This window comes from Doryrhamphus excisus, linkage group LG8, assembly GCF_037039965.1.
Source record: "Doryrhamphus excisus strain RoL-2023G ecotype Guam linkage group LG8, RoL_Dexc_Guam_v1.1, whole genome shotgun sequence".
Lineage (NCBI taxonomy): Eukaryota > Metazoa > Chordata > Actinopteri > Syngnathiformes > Syngnathidae > Doryrhamphus > Doryrhamphus excisus.
The window spans coordinates 7,602,901-7,624,244 of record NC_136364.1 but is presented as its reverse complement, the minus strand read 5'-3'; the positions used below and the strand labels follow the sequence as shown (position 1 = coordinate 7,624,244).

General features: G+C 41.3%; 1 protein-coding gene across 1 annotated transcript in view; it reads left to right on the top strand.

Annotated features, from left to right (window-relative positions):
- gbe1b (glucan (1,4-alpha-), branching enzyme 1b) overlaps positions 1-21,344 on the top strand; it is a 90,033-nt gene that overhangs the window by 53,049 nt on the left and 15,640 nt on the right. The window contains exons 11-13 of the mRNA XM_058079408.2: positions 2,006-2,116; positions 4,405-4,576; positions 17,960-18,144. Of these exons, the coding sequence (XP_057935391.2) occupies positions 2,006-2,116; positions 4,405-4,576; positions 17,960-18,144 (468 nt within the window). The remainder of the gene's footprint in view (positions 1-2,005; positions 2,117-4,404; positions 4,577-17,959; positions 18,145-21,344) is intronic.

Below are 21,344 nucleotides of genomic sequence, written 5' to 3'. Positions count from 1 at the left end.
TTAATTGCTCCCACAGCATCAGTGCGGTTGCAGTGAGCGGGAATGATTTGGATGTAAAGAGTGAGAGTGGAAGCTTGTAAGAAGACAATAGAAACATCTTTACCTTGATTTTGTCACACTTCAAGTCATGCTGAATTGATCATGAATCCATATTTACCTTTTTCCGTTGTTGAAAAACTACATTTGACAAGGATTATCTGGTAACAGCCATATTTTCCTACTTTTCAGCACAGCAGGTGCCACAATAGCATCGCAACAGCGTTCATAACAATAATAATAACAATGTGCTTCACATGCAGCTCACAATATTATTTTTATATCTTTAGACCACACAGAAACGGTGAAAAGATTCATTCATTCTTTCATTTTCTACCGCTTTTTCCTCATGAGGGTCACGGGGGTGCTGGAGCCTATCCCAGCTGTCTTTGGGCGAGAGGCGGGGTACACCCTGGACTGGTCGCCAGCCAACCACAGGGCACATATAGGCGTACCATCGATTTTTGGTAATGGTTTAATTTCATTTGAACATGCATCAGATTACAATTGAGTGCATAATCAGTTCCCAGTTCCACATGTCCAAAAGGAGTAGGAAGAAGCAAAGCTTATGAAATCCTACCCCTCCATCTGGTACTTTTACAATCAGTAACTGTTACATTTGTTCACTTCCTGCTTTCCATAATACAGTTTAAGGTTTTTTTTGTTTGTTTTTTTAATAATTCATTCATTTTCTACCAATTATCCTCACAAGGGTTGCGGGGGTGCTGGAGCCTATCCCAGCTGTCTTCAGGGCGAGAGGCGGGGTACACCCTGGACTGGTGGCCAGCCAATCACAGGGCACATATAGACAAACAACCATTCACACTCACATTCATACCTATGGACAATTTGGAGTCACCAATTAACCTAGCATGTTTTTGGAATGTGGGAGGAAACCGGAGTACCCGGAGAAAACCCACGCATGCACGGGGAGAACATGCAAACTCCACACAGAGATGGCCTGGTCTCCTTGCTGTGAGGTCTGCGCACTAACTAGACCGTCGTGCCGCCGGTGAAAAGATGATGGGAACAATTCCAAAAGAGTCCACTTTTGGTTAAATTAAAGAGTTTTTCCGGGCCCAAGGCTACGGAAAGTCCATGCAGGTCGGAAGCTGGTCCGTATGTTGAGTACACAGGAAGTGTCTACAGAAGACAAAGTGTTCTGCTGAGGTGTCCTGCACGGGGTAATATGTGCCCAGAAGGCTGAGGTGAAGAAGTGTTATCTGTATTAACGGCAGAAGAGCCACTATTTAGTTGGAGCAGTCAGTTCATCGCCGACGTATCGATCGGCGCAATTTACTCCCTTTTGCTCCGAGGATTTACTTCTCTGTCTGTCGAGTAATATAAAGGTTTCCTCGCCTGCCACTCAGCTGTCACGGCCAATTCCACCCGGCACGCTTCTTCAGCCTTCGCCCACTGGCCCGTCCTGCCGTGTCCATCACCGAGGGTTCAGACCAGAAAGTGGCTTAAAGCGCACTCCTGTTCGCTGGTTGCTAACCGTGAAGGGTTATTAGCCGTGATGATCGCGGGGGCGGCATCGTGTGGGACCGGTGACCCCTGGGAAAATGACTCCCTGGCAGGAGCCTTATTGATTCCTCGCTGGGATTTATTGTCAGATCCCTCCGTTTGGATGAAAGGCATGTGACCTTGCCCATGTCTGCTGGGGAGATGCCGCCTGCCTCCCCACCCACCCGTGGGCTGCAGGGGAGTTATTAAAAAGTCCATTAAAGCCATTCATTGGGTGGACATAAGTCACAGGGCAGATATAGAGATGTCAAAACACAGATTGATCCAAGAAGGAAGTGTAACCCAGAGACAACAGCAGAAAGGTAGAAATACCGCCTGCAACCGAAATCGCCGGCTTTGGACATCAGTCAGAGCCCCCAAATGGACCTCTCAGGCTCATCTATCATTATGGGGGTTTTTTTTTTCCTTTCTTTTCCAATAAGCCATCTTTGTTGTGGTGCAGATCCTGAAGGAGCTGAAAGACGAAGACTGGAACATTGGCAACATCGTCCACACGCTGACCAACAGGCGTTATGGAGAGAAGAGCATCGCCTACGCTGAAAGTCACGACCAGGTTGGCATTATTTTTCCGCAGTGCATCAACTGAAGCTTTTCCAGTAAGGTATTTCATAAAGACAAAAAAAGCCAAATGAGAAGGGAAGTTGTGATTTGAAGGACACTTCAGGTGGCTGATGCCGATGCTTTCTCAGTTCTACAGCGTGTTCTTGTTGCTTGTTTGGCTGCATGCTTTTAACAGTATGTGCTCGGGAGTACCATTATATTCAAAAGTCAAAATCCTCATTGAACAAGAGGATATACAGTACAGTCAATGTTCTAACTTGGGGGGCGCCCAAACATTTTTCCACAACCTTACACAAAGCCTGGTTCGGGCAAAATCCTCAGAAACTCATTCATTCATTTTCTACCGCTTTTTACTCACGAGGGTTGCGGGGGGTGCTGGAGCCTATCCCGAATTGTTCATACAAGACAAGACAGACAATTTGGAGTCGCCAATTAACCTAGCATGTTTTTGGAATGTGGGAGGAAACCAAAGTACCCGGAGAAAACCCACGCATGCACAGGGAGAACATGCAAACTCCACACAGAGATGGCCGAGGGTGGAATTGAACCCTGGTCTCCTAGCTGTGAGGTCTGCGTGCTAACCACTAGACACCGTGCCACCCAAAGCACAAAATAACAATGATAATTTGTGACCAGTGCTATTTTTAGAAGATGCCTCGTGGGCGCCTTCAGTGGTCCACGTGGGCGCATGGGTGTTGGTGACCCCTGGTATACACCATGTCTATTTAGCCCATGAACACAATATTCCGTGTCAAAACAAACAAAAATGGCCGTTACTGAATGAGTTAATGTGGATATTCTTAGCATATCTATTAAAAAATATTTAAGTGTCAAAGTATCATTTATCACTGCGGCCCGTGCTGGACAACGTGTGGTGTAGGGGTTGGGTGGTCTCTCCAATGTAGAGGTTATTACACTACTGACTACTACTGAGAGGCGGGGTACACCCTGGACTGGTGGCCAGCCAATCACAGGACACATATAGACAAACAACCATTCACACTCACATTCATACCGATGGACAATTTGGAGTTGCCAATTAACCTAGCATGTTTTTGGAATGTGGGAGGAAACCGGAGTACCCAGAGAAAACCCACGCATACACGGGGAGAACATGCAAACTCCACACAGAGATGGCCGAGGGTGGAATTGAACCCTAGTCTCCTAGCTGTGAGGTCTGCGTGCTAACCACTAGACGGCCGTGCCTCAGAAACTAACATTGGCAATGTTGATTATGCAGGGCAGTGTAGTCAGTAGTGTAATAACCTCTACATTGGAGAGACCACCCAACCCCTACACCACACGTTGTCCAGCACGGGCCGCATAGTGATAAATGATACTTTGACACTTAAATATTTTGTAATAGATATGGTAAGAACATCACATTAACTCATTCAATCTCAGCCCTCTCGGTAACGGCCATTTTTTATTATTTTGATCTCTGTCTTGCCATCTTTGTGTGGAGTTTGCATGTTCTCTCCGTGCATGCGTGGGTTTTCTCCGGGTACTCCGGTTTCCTCCAACATTCCAAAACCATGCTAGGTTAATTGGTGACTCCAAATTGTCCATAGGTATGAATATGAGTGTGAATGGTTGTTTGTCTATATGTGCCCTGTGATTGGCTGGCCACCAGTCCAGGGTGTACCCCGCCTCTCGCCCAAAGACAGCTGGGATAGGCTCCAGCACCCCCACGACCCTCGTGAGGAAAAGCGGTAGAAAATTAATCAATGAACATTTTGCCTTTTTTCTTATAAAATGAAGACTTTTTTGTTATATTCAATCTTTGGTTTAATTATATTTTCATAATATTACATACACATATGTAATACTTAAAAATTTACTCTTGCTAATATTATACTATTGCAATATTAATTTTTGGTGTACCCCGCCTCTTACCCGAAGACAGCTGGGATAGGCTCCAGCACCCCCGCGACCCTCGTGAGGAAAAAGCGGTGGAAAATGAATGAATGAATAGTAATCAGCAGTAGAACAGTTTCAGCAAATATGAGACCAATATGAGCATTGGTCTTTTGATAATAAAACCTTGAGGATGTCAGTATTATATATATATATATATATATATGCTGGCATGTTTTCCAAAGCATTTTCAACACAAATGTAATGTATGTGTGCAAATAATACACATGGATTGAATTGGAATGGAATGACAGCTTTTTTCCAGTTACGTTTGCAGCTTTCTGTTTAGTGAAATACGATGTATTTTGATGATACCACTGCAACTAGATTCCCCCATCTTCATATTCATTTTCCATTTTCCAGGCTCTGGTTGGGGACAAAACGCTGGCGTTCTGGCTGATGGACAAGGAGATGTACACCAACATGAGCTCGCTGGCTCCCATGACGGCTGTCATCGATCGGGGCATGCAGCTGCACAAGATGATCCGCCTCCTCACTCACGGTCTGGGTGGGGAAGGATACCTCAACTTCATGGGTGAGTAGCTCACACCGTCTTTGCTTTATGTGCAAATGATGATGGCTTTTCTACCGTACATGAATTCTATACTTAACCTTTTTATCTCCTTGCTAGAAATATAGACTGGAAGTGCTTATGAACATATGTATTACTATGAAGCTATGAATGGGTACCATTGACAGTTACTATGGTACCCATTGTGTCATTGTATGGTCATATCAACATATACTTCGGTACGAGGTACATTATTTAAAAAAAAAAAACAACCTTAAACTGTATTATGGAAAGCAGGAAGTGAACAAATGTAACAATTACTGATTGTAAAAGTACCAGATGGAGGGGTAGGATTTAATAAGCTTTGCTTCTTCCTACTCCTTTTGGACATGTGGAACTGGGAACTGATTATGGGATGCACTCAATTGAAATCTGATGCATGTTCAAATGAAATAAAACCATTACCATTAACATTACCATTACCATGAAGCCACGGGAACATCATGATGATGTTCTGCAGCATTGTGATGATATAGGATGTTCTTGTAGTCCGAATGCTTTGGAAAGCATGCTAGCACGCATGTAAAACATTCATTCATTCATTCATTTTCTACCGCTTTTCCTCACGAGTGTCGCCGGGGTTGCTGGAGCCTATCCCAGCTGTCTTCGGGCGAGAGGCGGGGTACACCCTGGACTGGTGGCCAGCCAATCACAGGGTCTATCACATATAGACAAACAACCATTCACACTCACATTCATACCTATGGACAATTCGGAGTCGCCAATTAACCTAGCATGTTTTTGGAATGTGGGAGGAAACCGGAGTACCCGGAGAAAACCCACGCATGCACGGGGAGAACATGCAAACTCCACACAGAGATGGCCGAGGGTGGAATTGAACCCTGGTCTCCTAGCTGTGAGGTTTGCATGCTAACCACTGGGCCGCCGTGCCGCCCGCATGTAAAACAGATATGACTTATTTTCTCGCTGGCGGCCGTGTTTTTCAACCAGTCTCACTCAAATGTTGCACACGTGTGCTTGTCAGTCCCCTAAAGCAGCGTACCAAATTTGGTGATGATTCAGCAAAACACCCTAAGGCTACAGTGGGTGTGAGGATTTCATAGAACAGCGCCACCATGTGGTGAATATGTTTGAAAAGTAATAGCACAGGCAACTGGGTCTGGGTGCATGTTTTCACACATTTTCAGCCTTTTTTGTGCAGCGCTTCAGGAGTAGAGGCGTTACAGCTTGGGGTGTATAGTTAAATGTCACGGTAAATGGCATTAGTGGCGCCCCCTCTGGGTTGGGGTTTAAATGAATTTAAAAAAAGATAGCATACCTGTGATACAGGTATCCTCAAAGTGTTATTTGCATAAGACAAATGATCAATGACTTTTTGCCAGGTAAATAAGACATTTTTCTTGATGGAGGCCATGTTTTTCAACCATTTTTCAAACGGCGGTCGATTGTTTAGCGCGCAGACCTCACAGCTAGGAGATTTGAGTTCAATCCCACCCTCGGCTATCTCTGTGTGGAGTTTGCATGTTCTCCCCGTGCATGCGTGGGTTTTCTCCGGGTACTCCGGTTTCCTCCCACATTCCAAAAACATGCTAGGTTAATTGGCGACTCCAAATTGCCCATAGGTATGAATGTGAGTGTGAATGGTTGTTTGTCTATATGTGCCCTGTGATTGACTGGCGACCAGTCTAGGGTGTACCCCGCCTCTCGCCCAAAGGCAGCTGGGATAGGCTCCAGCACCCCCGCGACCCTTGTGAGGATAATTGTTAGAAAATGAACGAATTAATGAATATTAAAATATTTCTTAAAATAATTGGCTGGCCACCAGTCCAGGGTGTACCCCGCCTCTTGACCGAAGACAGCTGGGATAGGCTCCAGCATTCTCACGACCCTTGTGAGGATAAGCAGTAGAAAATGAATGAATGAATGAATGTGTGCCCCCTGTGGGTAGTGGTTAAAATGCTTTGTAATACATTCTAGCATACATTTAATACAGATATTCTGAAGGTTTTGTCATTATTAGCCCAATTATCAATGACTTATGAACAATTCATTTCCCAGTCCTGCCCTTGTCCCTGCAAAGTGTTTTTCCATGTTTTTCAACTAACCATGCTCAAATTTAACACACTTGTGCTTTTCAATACCTTAAAGGTGTATACCAAATATTGTGGCAAGTGAGGGAAACACCTTAATGTTACAGGGCGTGTTTTGTGTAGTTATGTGAGAAATTTCAAGTCAGACTGGGTGTAATAACAGCGCCACCATGAGGTGTGTTTGTCTTAAAAACAATAGCACAGGCAACACAGTAGGGGAACATGTTTTGACACATTTGCATCCCTTTGTGTGCATCGCTTCAGGAGTAGAAGAGTCACCACATGGGGTGTCATGTCTCGTTTTTTTTTTTACATGACTGTACATGACAATTGTGGATAGCGGTGAAAATGCTTTGTAACTCATGCTAGCATACATGAAATACATGCTTTCCCATTGTTAGATAAATTCTCATTGGCTTATGGACAAGTTTTGCATGACCGCGGCCATGTTTTTCCACCATTCATTCATTCAATCATTTTCTACCGCTTTTTCCTCACGAGGGTCGCGGGGGTGCTGGAGCCTATGCCAGCTGTCTTCGGGCGAGAGGCGGGGTACACCCTGGACTGGTGGCCAGCCAATCACAGGGCACATATAGACAAACAACCATTCACACTCACATTCATACCTATGGACAATTAACCTAGCATGTTTTTGGAATGTGGGAGGAAACCGGAGTACCCGGAGAAAACCCACGCATGCACAGGGAGAACATGCAAACTCCACACAGAGATAGCCGAGGGTGGAATTGAACCCTGGTCTCCTAGCTGTGAGGTCTGCGCGCTAACCACTAGACCACCGTGCCGCCCTGTTTTTCCACCAATCTTGTTTAAATTTGACACTAGTCAGTCCCTGAATGGTGTGTACCAACATTTTATGTTGTGGCTAAATTCCCTAAAGTTGGGTGTTTTGTAGACCTGGGTGGGAAATTTCAAGTCAGCGTGTGACTTCTGGCGTGTAATAACAGCGCCACCATGTGGTACATTCATCATAGAAATACAGCATATGTTGCACAGGGTGCATGTTTTGACACATTTTCAGCCTTTTGTGTGCGTCTCAGGAGTAGAAGTGTCCTCATTCTGAAGTTATATGACAACATAAGCCAGCGGAAGCTTGAATGTGCTTTATTTTGTCTTCGTATTGGACGTACGTTCACTTTCTTAATTTCAGAATAGAAGTAACTCAACGTGCAAGTCGTCAGTTCACAGACTGAGTCCTCTCAGATCCCTGCGATATCCACTAAGCCCTTGTTTTTCATCCATTCAGGTAGACACTTGCCATTATAAGGACACACTACTGAGATTTATCCCCCCCTCTCCATGCTAAAGCTCTGCAGACAGCAGGAGGCAACAGGCTGCAGTCTAAATATTTAATGGATCAGGGTGTCCCTACTGTGTTCTATCAGGAGGGATTTTAACGTCTTTATGATTCTTTTCTTCTGTGTCCCTTCAGGGCAAGAGCCAAACTTTAATCTCTGACAAATCCTCATTTATTATATAATATTGTGTGTGTGTGTTTAATTCTGTCAGGGTGGAAAGTGCATTGGCTTTCTTGGCTACGTCTCTGCACTAAGTCACTGGCAGTGAGTCATAGATAAGATCAGCTATGTAAGTAGCTATGGGAGGCTTTGTTAGCCATTTTTACAGCAATGCTCCAAGATTCCTGCCCGCTTTTACCCGAAAAACTGCACTTCCGTTCCTGCAAAAATAAAAACAATAAGCAGATTGATTAAAGATGTCAGTGGCTGACCTTGGTTGACTGCGGGCCCTCTAAGGCTGGCCCTCTAAGGCGGGCCCTCTAAGGCTGGCCCTCTAAGGCTGGCCCTTTAAGCTGGCCCTCTAAGGCTGGCCCTTTAAGGCTGGCCCTTTAAGCTGGCCCTCTAAGGCTGGCCCGTTAAGGCTGGCCCTCTAAGGCTGGCCCTTTAAGCTGTCCCTCTAAGGCTGGCCCTCTAAGGCTGGCCCTCTAAGGCTGGCCCTTTAAGGCTGGCCCTTTAAGGCTGGCCCTTTAAGGCTTGCCCTCTAAGGCTGGCCCTCTAAGGCTGGCCCTCTAAGGCTGGCCCTCTAATCATATCAGATATCATATCTGTTATCATATCAGATAACAGACTGCTTGCTGTTTTTTTGTCGTATTTTATAGCATGAAGTAAATAAAATTAATCTTCTTGTTCCCTGGGGGACCTAAGTCAGGCGGACAGGAAGTGACGTTACAGGTTCCGAGTTGAGTTTACCTTGTTATTTAGCTAGTTATGGCAACATCGCAAGGACAAGCGGGACGAAGTGGCTGAGAAAAGGGGAAGTCTCCTCTGCGACCTGACCTCGGATAAGAGGTCAAAGATGGATGGAAAGGTTATGGCCCATGTTATTATCATTATTATGTTATTATTATCGTGTGAGATCATTGAAACCTACAATCTCGGTGCCTGTGATGAAAGGAAAAAAGACTTTGTAACGTAGCGTTGTTGCCAAAGGTGGATGTGCTTCACACGCGTTGTTTATTGTAAATAATTATGCAACACATGGATGACTGCAACCTTTTCAGGGTCTTACATTCGGCCCGGTGCAATAATAAGTAGATATCAGCGGTAATGACTCCACTGGAGAGACACTCTTTCTATTCAGACCTGCTTCTCATTCTGTCAGAGAGCGTTTAAAGCGCAGATATGCAAAGGAATGGGAATTAAAGGACATCGTTCTCTTCACAGAGATGCTGTCAGGTCTATTCAAAGGAGAGTGATATCATCTTTTGATGGATGCAGGTTCAGACTTTTTGTGTGTGGAATTAGAAACTTATCATCAAACTCAACGACTAGATTTGGAAGAACCTTACAAAAATAATATATATTTATCAATATATTACTTTAAATATATTGTATTATAATATATTATTTTTCCAATATTTTCCAATATATTATATATTATAAATACATGGAACATGTGCATTTATTCATTCATACATTCATTTTCTACCGCTTTTTCCTCACGAGGGTCGCGGGGGTGCTGGAGCCTATCCCAGCTGTCTTTGGGCGAGAGGCGGGGTACACCCTGGACTGGTGGCCAGCCAATCACAGGGCACATATAGACAAACAACCATTCACACTCACATTCATACCTATGGACAATTTGGTGTCGCCAATTAACCTAGCATGTTTTTGGAATGTGGGAGGAAACCGACGCATGGGAATTGAACCCTGGTCTCCTAGCTGTGAGGTCTGCGCGCTAATCACTAGATCGCCGTGCCGCCTATTTTTGTACATATATTATACAATATATTATATATTCATGTAATATATGGCAATATATTGCAGAATATACATATGATTGCCGCCTTCAATATATTGAAATATATTAAATCCAAATATATAATATATGAGTATATATCCCAAATTATATGCAATTTTATATATGTAAAAATATAGTCCTTTTTTGGTCTTGATCGCAAGATATTTTGTATATGTATCAATATATACACATATATATGATCTATGCATATATTGCAATATATTGGAAAATATAAACATAAGATCCCATATATGGAAATATATTTCCTAATACATTGCATTATATTTGCCAATATACTGCAATATATATTTTTTTCCATAAGGGGAATGACATATACATATATCTGTATGCTACGTACAGCAAGCAGCTACAACATGAAAGCAGAAATATGTGTGCCCATCCAACAGTCTACTTCAGTCTTTCAGTCACTTATCATCATTGAATATTATTTTAGTCCAGCGCTTTCCACTTTTTGGAGCCCACAAACCGACTTTCTTCCGGTTTCGGATTACCATGTGACCATCACTTCAGAGTCTGGGGTTTCTTTTCTAAAGAGAAGATGATAATAGACATGGTTTGTGGGTTACTTTGTGGGGATTAGACATTCCTATTACCCCTTTAGCTGTGACTTTAGTCCGTTAGCTCAGTTCAGCTTCTCATAGAAGGCTTTATTTTCTTTATTAATAGAAGAAATTAGTATTTTCCTTTCTTGTAATATGATTTTAGTCTCATAATATTTAGCATATTTTCTGCTACATTTGTTTTCTGGTAATATTAAGCCTGTGGCCTCATAATATTTAGCCTTTTCTCTATTAAAACTATGAATTTATTCTTATAGTATTCAGACCTTTTTTCTAGCTTGTATTTTCTAAAGTAACCCGCCATGGGGCGTAAAGAATGTTGCAAGTGGCTGTAATTTGATCAAAGAAGGTGAGAAACATGATTGAATTGTATCTGACCGGGATGTACGGGAAGTCTGTATCATCAATAAGTTCCATTCATTCCTCTTTTTTTTTTTTTTTTTTTTTTTTTGCTAAATTATGACCTTCTCTTTGAAATTTTATAAAATATCATTCCTTTATTTTTGTGTCCATTTTTTATTTGTTTCTCTGTTGAATATTAGGTATTTAGCCTCATCATATTTGGCCTTTTCTCTGGTCAAGATATGCATATTTTCTGGTATTTTTATGATTTAAATGTCATAATATTTAGCCTTTTTTCTTTTTGAATATATATTTTTTCTTATTATATAAAAACTGTAGCCTTCTAATATTTTGCCTTTTTTCTTCTATTTTTTTTTATGACCCGTCATGGGGCCAAAGACAGTTGCAAGTGGCTGTTATTTGATAAAAGAAGGTGATAAAGACAATTGAATTGCATTTGGCCAGGATGTACAGAAAGTCTGCATCATCAATAAGTTCCAATGATTGCTTTTTTTCTGTAAATTTTTTCCTGTAAATTTCCGGTTTGTATAATATTGTTCCTTTATTCTTAAAGTCTGGTATTTTTCTGTAATATTAGGACTTCCTTCTTAAGTAATTTCACCTTTATACTTATAAAAGTATGCATTTCTTTGTTTGTAATATCATATAATATATAAATAGCCTTTTTTATTTTAAATATAAATATTGTCTTCCAGCCTGTAGCCTCATATTTAGCCTTTTCTCTGATGCAATTCTGACTTTTTTTCTTGTAATATTCAGACTTTAGCCTCATAATAAGCCTTTTTTCTTGTATTTTTGTCAATTGCAGTCAAGTGCAGCTGCTAAATAACCCGCCATGGGGCCACAGAAGGTTGCTTGTGGAAATGATTTCATAAAGCGGTTGAGAAATACGATGGAATTCCATCTGGTCAGGCTATACAGGAAGTAAGAATAAGCTCCATCCCTTCCTCATTTAGAATGGTTTTGCATTGTTCTCAGCATGGAAAACTATGCTGTATAAAATAGATTTTTCTTGCGATTTTTGGATGTCTGGACCAAATGAAATGGATTGACAAGAAATATTGTACGTTTCCTTAGAATAATGAATTAGGAAAGTACCATGGTGTATGAATAGAAATGCTGCTTCTTCCTGATCCTTTGTTGAGTTATGGAAGTATAAAGACGCAAGCTTCTGTGACGTCACTTCGTGAAGAACACGTAGACATGAAGCATGGGAGCCGTGAGGGAAGTTGCAGCCTGCCCGCCTGATGACGGAATTAGAGTGAATAGAAGCAAGCGGTAGGAAAGAAAGTTGGCTAAACAGGCGATGACGGGCGGCGGATCAATGATGGCAGAGTCACTTAGCCACTGCTGAGCTTCAGCAAATTATTTCAGCAAGCCAATCAATTGGAAATGTCGAGTCTGGAAGCCGCCGTTTATTTACTCGTGACCGACAGCCGCGAGACGGATACTGTAGCGTCCACGTGGCATTAAAGCTCCCGGCGGCCGCCTGGATGGTTTTATCACGACATCAGCGCGCTTTCAGCGGCGGCTGACTTTCACAGCTCGTCCAGCCTGACCAAAGATAACCTTGCGGATTCACGCTCGCAATTATCGACTGCGTCTCTCAGCCTGTTTGGAAGGAACCACACCGTGGAAAAGCTCACTTCTGGACTTCCTATGCTTCTTCTTTGCTTTTTGCTTTTTTTAACATTTGAAAAAAGGAGCAAAAACACTTCTGGTTAGTGGTGTTTTTGTCATGTGACCAAAAGCTGTACAGTAAAAGACAGAAAGGTATAAAGTAAGCAGCTCAGCGTTCAAAAATAGTTTTTCCATGCTATATCATAACTTTAGTCTCATCACAGTTAGCATTTATTCTTGTAAAATTATGATTTTTTTTGTCCTTGTGATAGTATGACTTTAGTCTCATAATAGCTAGGATAATTTTTTTTCTTTGTAATAATAGGTGTTTCTTAATCTCATAATATTTAGCCTTTTGTCTTTGAATTTTTTTGTAATATTCAGAATTTAGCCTTTTATATTTGCCTCTTTTCTTGTAAAACTATGACTTTCTTTTTGTAATATTAACATATAGTCTTATAATATTTTGCCTTTATTATTGTAAAATTCTGGCTTTTTTTACATTACAACTTTAGCCTCATCATTTTTGCCATTTTTCCTCGTAAAAGTATGAATTTATTTTATTGTAATGTATTTTTTATTCAAAATTTTAATAACATTATTGTTTTTCTTGTAATATAAAAACATCAGCCTTGTAATGTTTAGCCTTTTATCTCCTTTTTTAATATTCAGCCTTCTAATATTGGGCTGTTTTTCTGATACAACTAAGATTTTGTCTTTCAATATTTTGCCTTTATTTTTCTTTAGTTTCTTTACTTTATTCTTCTAAATTCTATCATTTTCTGTAATGTGAAGATCTTAACCTTGTAATATTTGGCCTTTTTTTTCTTATAAAATTCTGAGATTTCAGTCTCATAATATTTAGACTTAGTTATTCTAAAATTGTTTTTTATTAATATTTTGAATTTTGGTTTTTAATTGAGTAGCTTCAAAATATTTGGTCTTTTTTCATGTAAAATTCTGACATTCTTGTAATATGAGTATACTCATAATATTTTTGCCTTTTTTTCTTATAAAATTAAGACTTTTTTGTTATATTCAATCTTTGGTTCAATGATATTTTCATAATATTACATACACATATGTAATACAAAAAAATGTAGTCTTGATAATATTGTATATATATATAATATTGCAATATTCATTTTCTACTTTTGTTGTGGTATCTTTTGTAAAATGCTGACTCGGCACAACAGTTTTGGAATAATGGCGTTCACACTTGACCACCAAGCAGAGCAAACGCAGCAGAGTTCCTCCTGTTCATCGCAGCCTTGATGTGAGTTCTGGCCGGGGGGTTGGGGGGCAGCTCACATTAATCTCACAAAGTGCAACTTTTGTTACTTGTTGTTTTTGCTCCACATCTAAAATCTGCTCTCGCCTTGGCCGATCCCCTTCATTGATCTCCCTTTTCCAGAAATCCCTCCTCTGGTAAACACATTGATCGCGGCTGCTCCTCGGGCCGCTAATTACTGAGGGGACGGTGTCACTGTCAGGCCCTTCTTATCTGATGCACGTCTGTGTTGGCGGCTAATGAGATGTGCCACCTCGAAAGGCTGCCTGACGTAACCTCGTGTAAACACGGCCGCCTCACGTTCATCCAGACAACAAGGCCGGTATGAAAGTATCTGTCCTAGACGCAGTCTGTTGATTTTGACTGAAATATGACACACAATGTCAAACGTCTTATCAACACATGTGCCTTGTCAGCTCTCGACCAATCACAATTCAGCTGATTGTAGTCTCACTTTGAATAGCCGCAGTGTCTCCATTAGCGTGCGTGGTCTACATATAGCCACTACGATAAGTATAACTACTAACATATGTGGCTGTAGGCAAACTCCTGATATCAGTAGCTGCGTATGAAGTCTCATGAGTGGTCAGCACCCAAAACTTAATGCAGCTCTTTGATTTGACAAGTACAGTGGTTCATCGGTGAACGTCATTAATTCATTCCTGGAGGTCCGACTCAAACCAAAACCGACTCTAACCAAAGCAGATTTTCCCATCGACTGACAAGGCATGTGAGTCTGCCCTTCGCTGTCTCTGTCGCTCACAGGAGAAGAGATCGACCCTCCCCTCAAAATACTCCTTCACTTTATGAAAAGACATGCATCCATTTGTCAAATCTGCTGTGTTTTGGATGCAAGGAAGGGGATCATGGCTGTGATTAATGGAGGTGTTCGGGGGGGGGCTTCAATGATTACGTGGCAAATGTGTGTCCAATCATTTTCTCTAAAGCGAGGATTTAGAAGCTTCATGGGCCGATCAACCCAATCCGTCGGCTCCGCTAGCCTCCCACAAACAGTTGAAGCACATATGGAAGGAAGCAATACGGAACAAAGACGTGTGTGCAGAGTCATACTGCCGCCTAGTGGCTTTCTATAGGAATTACTCACATGAAGAAAAGTGAATGACATTAATCAATAAAGTAGGATTAGGATGATATCAGAAAGAATAGACACAGAGTTACATCATAAAGATGATGAATGGATTCCCTGGCAGGAATCTGTCCTTAATACTTTCCAAAAGGTCAAATTTTACTTTCTTAATCCGTCAGGTGTTGAGTGCAAATGTTAGCATAGTAGCCTTTTAGCCGCTTTAGAACTCATAGAAACATTAGTGTGATCATGCTGTTAGCATGCTGCAGGGTAACATTTTAGCTATATCCAGCTATATCTATAAGTCGTAACTTACAGAAACACTCAGTGCTATCGTGTTAGGTATTAGCATATTGTAGCATAGTAGCATTTTTTATTTTTTTATTTATATTTATTTATCTTTATTATAAGTATTAACATCCGTAGTTGCTTAGATGTTGCATGCTAATGATAGCATGCTAACATGAGCACAATAACATTGTTTTTACATTTTTCCAGTATTGAAATGTACAGACACTGATGTTGCATGTTAATGTTAGCATGCTAACATTAGCACAATAGGATTTTTTTATTTTTTATTTATTTTGTTAGGCATACGCAGACACTTAGAGCTACCATGCTAGAGGTTGCATGCTAAAAGCATTAGCATTAGCTAATGTTGGCATGTGAGTATGCTAGCATTAGTTTAGTAGCATTTGAGTCATGATTGCAGTATTCAGACTGACCTCAGATACAGGTCACATATGAGCAAAAAAAATTCAAATTCCGTGTGAATGTAGCTTTTGTTAGAAATTGTTTTTTACGGAAAACATAGGAAAAGCGATGTTCCGCTCCTGTATTTGATGTTAGCTTTGAGGGAAGTCCCTCCTGCATGCATCGGCCTTTGATTTCTTTGCTTTTATTCTCCGCCGCTGTAGTGAAGTGTTGACATGCATGCCTTATTGTTTGCTGCTTCTTTAACTGCCACATAATGAATTTCATTAGCGTCAGCTGTCAATCTGCTGTCTGTCCTGCTCCGTCCTATTACCTTGACCATTATTTCTCTTGGAGGTGGGGGGGAGGGGGGTATGGAGCAGATAAACAACTAGTCTTTATTCTCCTGTCATGCGACCGCATCCCGCACGTGCCTTTCCACCTCTGCCGGGAATTCAATTATAGTCGGCTGCTGTTTTATGATGTCGCCGTGACATCCGCTGATGGATTCATTAAGTCATCTCCCGCCGTGACGGGAGAGCGGCGTGCCGGCTGTTTTTGCGTCTCTCACACAGGGGGAGAAGTACCAATCTATACCTTGAAAACCTTTGCTCTCAAACTCTTGAAAAAAAGCCAAAAGTTATGTTCTAAATATACGATGTGCTTGTGGTGATTACACGATAGCACCAATTTGGATCGTCTGTTGGGTTTGTTGACTTTTTTTGTATTACAGTAATCCCTCTTTTATCATGATTAATTGGTTCCAGGCCAAAGTTGGATTCCTTTTTATATCTAAATGGAATCATTTTGTATTTGTTTACAACCTGCTAAATGTGCTTTTTTTTAATACTATTAGAGCCCTCTAGACATGAAATAACACCCCTATAGTCATCTTTACACTCCGATTACCCAATATAGTAGACATATGATAAAAAAGACTTATTAGAGCATGGAAAACCTGCTTACAATCTTTATAAATATGTTTTTTAATGTTATTAGAGCCCTCGATACATGAAATAACACCCCTATAGTCATCTTTACACTCCGATTACCCAATATAGTAGACATAAGAAAAAAAAGACTTATTAGAGCATGGAAAACCTGCTTACAATCTTTAGAAATATGTTTTTTTACGTTATTAGAGCCCTCCAGACATGAAATAACACCCCTATAGTCATCTTTACACTCTGATTACCCAATATAGTAGACATAAGAAAAAAAAGACTTATTGGAGCATGGAAAAACCTGCTTACAATCTTTATAAATATGTTTTTTAACGTTATTAGAGCCCTCCAGACATGAAATAACTCCCCTATAGTCATATTTACACTCCGATTACCCAATATAGTAGACATAAGAGAAAAAAGACTTATTAGAGCATGGAAAACCTGCTTACAATTTTTATAAGTATGTCTTTTAACGTTATTAGAGCCCTCCAGACATGAAATAACACCCCTATAGTCATCTTTACACTCCGATTACCCAATATAGTAGACATAAGAGAAAAAAGACTTATTAGAGCATGGAAAATCTGCTTACAATCTTTATAAATATGTTTTTTAACGTTATTAGAGCCCTCCAGACATGAAATAACACCCCTATAGTCATCTTTACACTCCGATTACCCAATATAGTAGACATAAGAAAAAAAAGACTTATTGGAGCATGGAAAAACCTGCTTACAATCTTTATAAATATGTTTTTTAACGTTATTAGAGCCCTCCAGACATGAAATAACACCCCTATAGTCATATTTACACTCCGATTACCCAATATAGTAGACATAAGAGAAAAAAGACTTATTAGAGCATGGAAAACCTGCTTACAATTTTTATAAATATGTTTTTTAACGTTATTAGAGCCCCCCAGACATGAAATAACACCCCTATAGTCATCTTGACACTCCTGCCAACCAATATAGTAGACATAATAAGAGAAAATAAAACATTAGCGCATAGAAAACCTGCTTACAATCTTTGAAATATGTTTGTAACACTATTAGAGCCCTCAAGACATGAGATAACACCCCTATAGTCACCTGTAGACTCCTATTACCCAATATAGTAGACATAATAAGAGAAAATAAGACATACCTTTGTATATAAAGCCAGTTGAGGACCTTCTAAATCTGTTATTTAAGATTATTAGAGCCCTCTATACATGAAATAACACCTCTATAATAGTCTTTACACTCCTATTACCCACAAAAGTAGACATAATAAGAGAAAATATAGAAAATATTTCTCCTGTCGAAGAAACAGGAAGCAGTCTGGGGCTGAAATAGAAGTTTTACGTCTCTGATTAAAATAAAAAAGGTTGTGGGCTCAGCTCAAGTAGCCATAGTATATGCTCGTCATTCCCGTTTTCTTTGTTGATGTGCCACAGGGAATGAGTTTGGTCACCCCGAGTGGTTGGACTTCCCGCGGGAAGGCAACAATGAGAGCTACCACTACGCCCGCCGGCAGTTCAACCTGGTGGACATGCCGCACCTGCGCTACCGGCAGCTCTACGCCTTTGACCGCGACATGAACCGCACCGAGGACAAGTACGGCTGGCTGGCCGCCCCGCCGGTAAGCACGCTCGCTTTAGCTAAAGCAGAACTGTTTTTTTTACACTGAAATATTCTTATCTCATGAGATGGTGTAACATTTCTCAGAACAAATTGATTGAGGTTGAGGCTGATGGAGATAAACGCTCCGTCCTTCATTCTGTTTCTGACAAGTTCACCTTGGAGAGGTTTGACTCGCTTATTGAACTCTCCTCCAACAGCCGCAATTATGACTGGCGCTTGGAAAAATGTCTCCTGCTGCCAGCAATAAGCAATAATAATGTCAATGAAGAGTCAATTGATTGGGATTAAGCGTCATTGTTTGGATTGATTCAAACGTTGCGTCACAGTGAAGCGGTCATCAGATTAGGAGACACTGTTTGCCTCCCTGACTGCCCTCCTCCAGGGCTGTCCAAACTGTGTTTTTATTGGCCCTACTACTACTGCTACTGCTTATCCTCACAAGGGTCACGGGGGTGCTGGAGCCTATCCCAGCTGTCTTCAGGCGAGAGGCGGGGTACACCCTGGACTGGTCGCTAGCCAATTATTTTAAGAAATATTTTAATATTCATTCATTCATTCGCTACCGCTTATCTTCACAAGGGTCATGGGGGGGCTGGAGGCTATCCCAGCTGTCTTCAGGCGAGAGGCGGGGTAGACCCTGGACTGGTCACTAGCCAATTATTTTAAGAAATATTTTAATATTCATTCATTCATTCATTTTCTACCGCTTATTTTCACAAGGGTCGTGGGGGGGCTGGAGCCTATCCCAGCTGTCTTTGGGCGAGAGGCGGGGTACACCCTGGACTGGTCGCCAGCCAATCACAGGGCACATTCATTCATTCATTCATTCATTTTCTACCGCTTTTTCCTCACAAAGGTCGCGGGGGTGCTGGAGCCTATCCCAGCTGTCTTCGGGCGAGAGGCGGGGTACACCCTGGACTGGTCGCCAGCCAATCACAGGGCACATATAGACAAAAAAATATTCACACTCACATTCATACCTATGGACAATTTGGAGTGGCCAATTAACCTAGCATGTTTTTGGAATGTGGGAGGAAACCGGAGTACCCGGAGAAAACCCACGCATGCACGGGGAGAACATGCAAACTCCACACAGAGATTGCCGAGAGTAGGATATTTTAATATAAATATTTATTTATTTTCATGTAAAATTATTTGTAAAATTATTTGTTTTGAATGTGGAGTGGACCAAAAAAAAACAAACCTGTGGGCTACAAATGGCCCCCAGGCCGCACTTTGGACACCATTGTACTATGTGGTACCTTCGGTTTAGTCCAGTCATGAACACTTCTTTTATTTCCATGGACAAAAGTTGCAATCACATTTTTTTTTTAAAAAAGTGTTTTGTCCACAGGCTTTGTTGGGCTACTGGCTGCCGTAGCAGACACATTCTCTCACTAAGAAAGTCAGGCAATGAATTCAAGTAATCGAGGTGTAAAAAAAAAAAGGCCGCATGAGGCGAGTTGAATCAGCCGGTAAATCAGTTTCAAGTGTTTCAGTGAGTCTGCGGCAGAAAGCAGCAAGACGACTCGGGCGATATCACCTTAAGACTCTGCAGAACATCCCTCAGCTTGTGTAATAAGCAGAATCCTGCGTGCAGCTTATCAGTGACAAGGTAATCACGCTCTCTGAGGCTTTTTTTCCTGAATATTTCACCCGGGTGGAAGGATCCAAGGGCGTTTTGTCGCTTATATGTTAATCAGTCCGAGGCCCCCGGGCCGCTGTCAACTTTGTAGCAAGTGACAGTGAAGTGAGTGGGAGTGGAAACTTTCCGCCGTCTGAAAAGGTCAACGTTTGAACGGGATGTTGTGGACTCGTTTCATTAAAAAAATACACAAGTCACGCTGCACTTTTGTCCAAGTCGAACATCAAGCTGACACGGATATGAATTTAAGATGAATGTCTCGCAATGTTTATAAGCAACAACAAAAGAACTCTGCATATTTCCAGAATCAATCTGCCAGCTGAGAACATTTATAGACAAGCAAGTCATGAATGGCTGCCTTACAACATTAACATTGTTTGCTCCACCGATTCCTGTGTGATCTTTTGGGAGAGATGATGCTTGCATGCCTCCATGATCTTCCATCTACCATCCGAACACCATGTCCATATTTTCTTCAAATGGAACACTTTCAGACCCTCTAGAGGCCGCACACTGCTCCCCGTGCTTCCATTTATATTCATTTATAAATCACAGCTCTTTTGTGGTTGAGTAAATAATAATAAAGGTGCGTATTTAAGCACCTATGTCATTTTGCCAAAATCAAGTCTTTTCAACTAAGATATAAATACGGTAATCCCTCGTTTATGGCGGCTAATTAGTTCCAAAACTGACTGTGATAAGTGAATTTCCACCAGGTAGGATTCCTTATTTCTAATGCATGTTGGTAGATAGAGCATAGAAAACCTGTTTATCACCTTCTGAAGTCCTCTAGACATGAAATAACACCCCTATAGTCACCTTTACGCACCTATTACCCAATATAATAGACATAATAAGACATATTAGACAAAAAACCTGTTTACCACTTTCTGAATATGATTTTTAACATTATTAGAGTGTCTACACCCCAACTAACACCCCTATAGTCGCCATTACACTCCTATTACCCAATATAGTAGATATAATAAAACAAAATAAGACATATAAGATATAAATAAAACATAATATGAGCTCCTTGTTGTTGCTCCCTGTGGTGGTTATTGTCTCAAAGATGGACCTGCCCAGCTCCCTGAGTACCGGAAACACATTTACAGCAATACACACAAGTCTGATTTATGTCTTATTTTTTCTTATTATGTATATAATGTGGGCGGCACGGTGGTCTAGTGGTTAGCGCGCAGACCTCACAGCTATTAGACCAGGGTTCAATTCCACCCTCGGCTATCTCTGTGTGGAGTTTGCATGTTCTCCTCGTGCATGCGTGGGTTTTCTCCGGGTACTCCGGTTTCCTCCCACATTCCAAAAACATGCTAGGTTAATTGGTGACTCCAAATTGTCCATAGGTATGAATGTGAGTGTGAATGGTTGTTTGTCTATATGTGCCCTGTGATTGGCTGGCGACCAGTCCAGGGTGTACCCCGCCTCTCGCCCGAAGACAGCTGGGATAGGCTCCAACACCCCCGCGACCCTCGTGAGGAAAAAGCCGTAGAAAATGAATGAATGAATGTATATAATGTTGTGGAAAAGGAGTG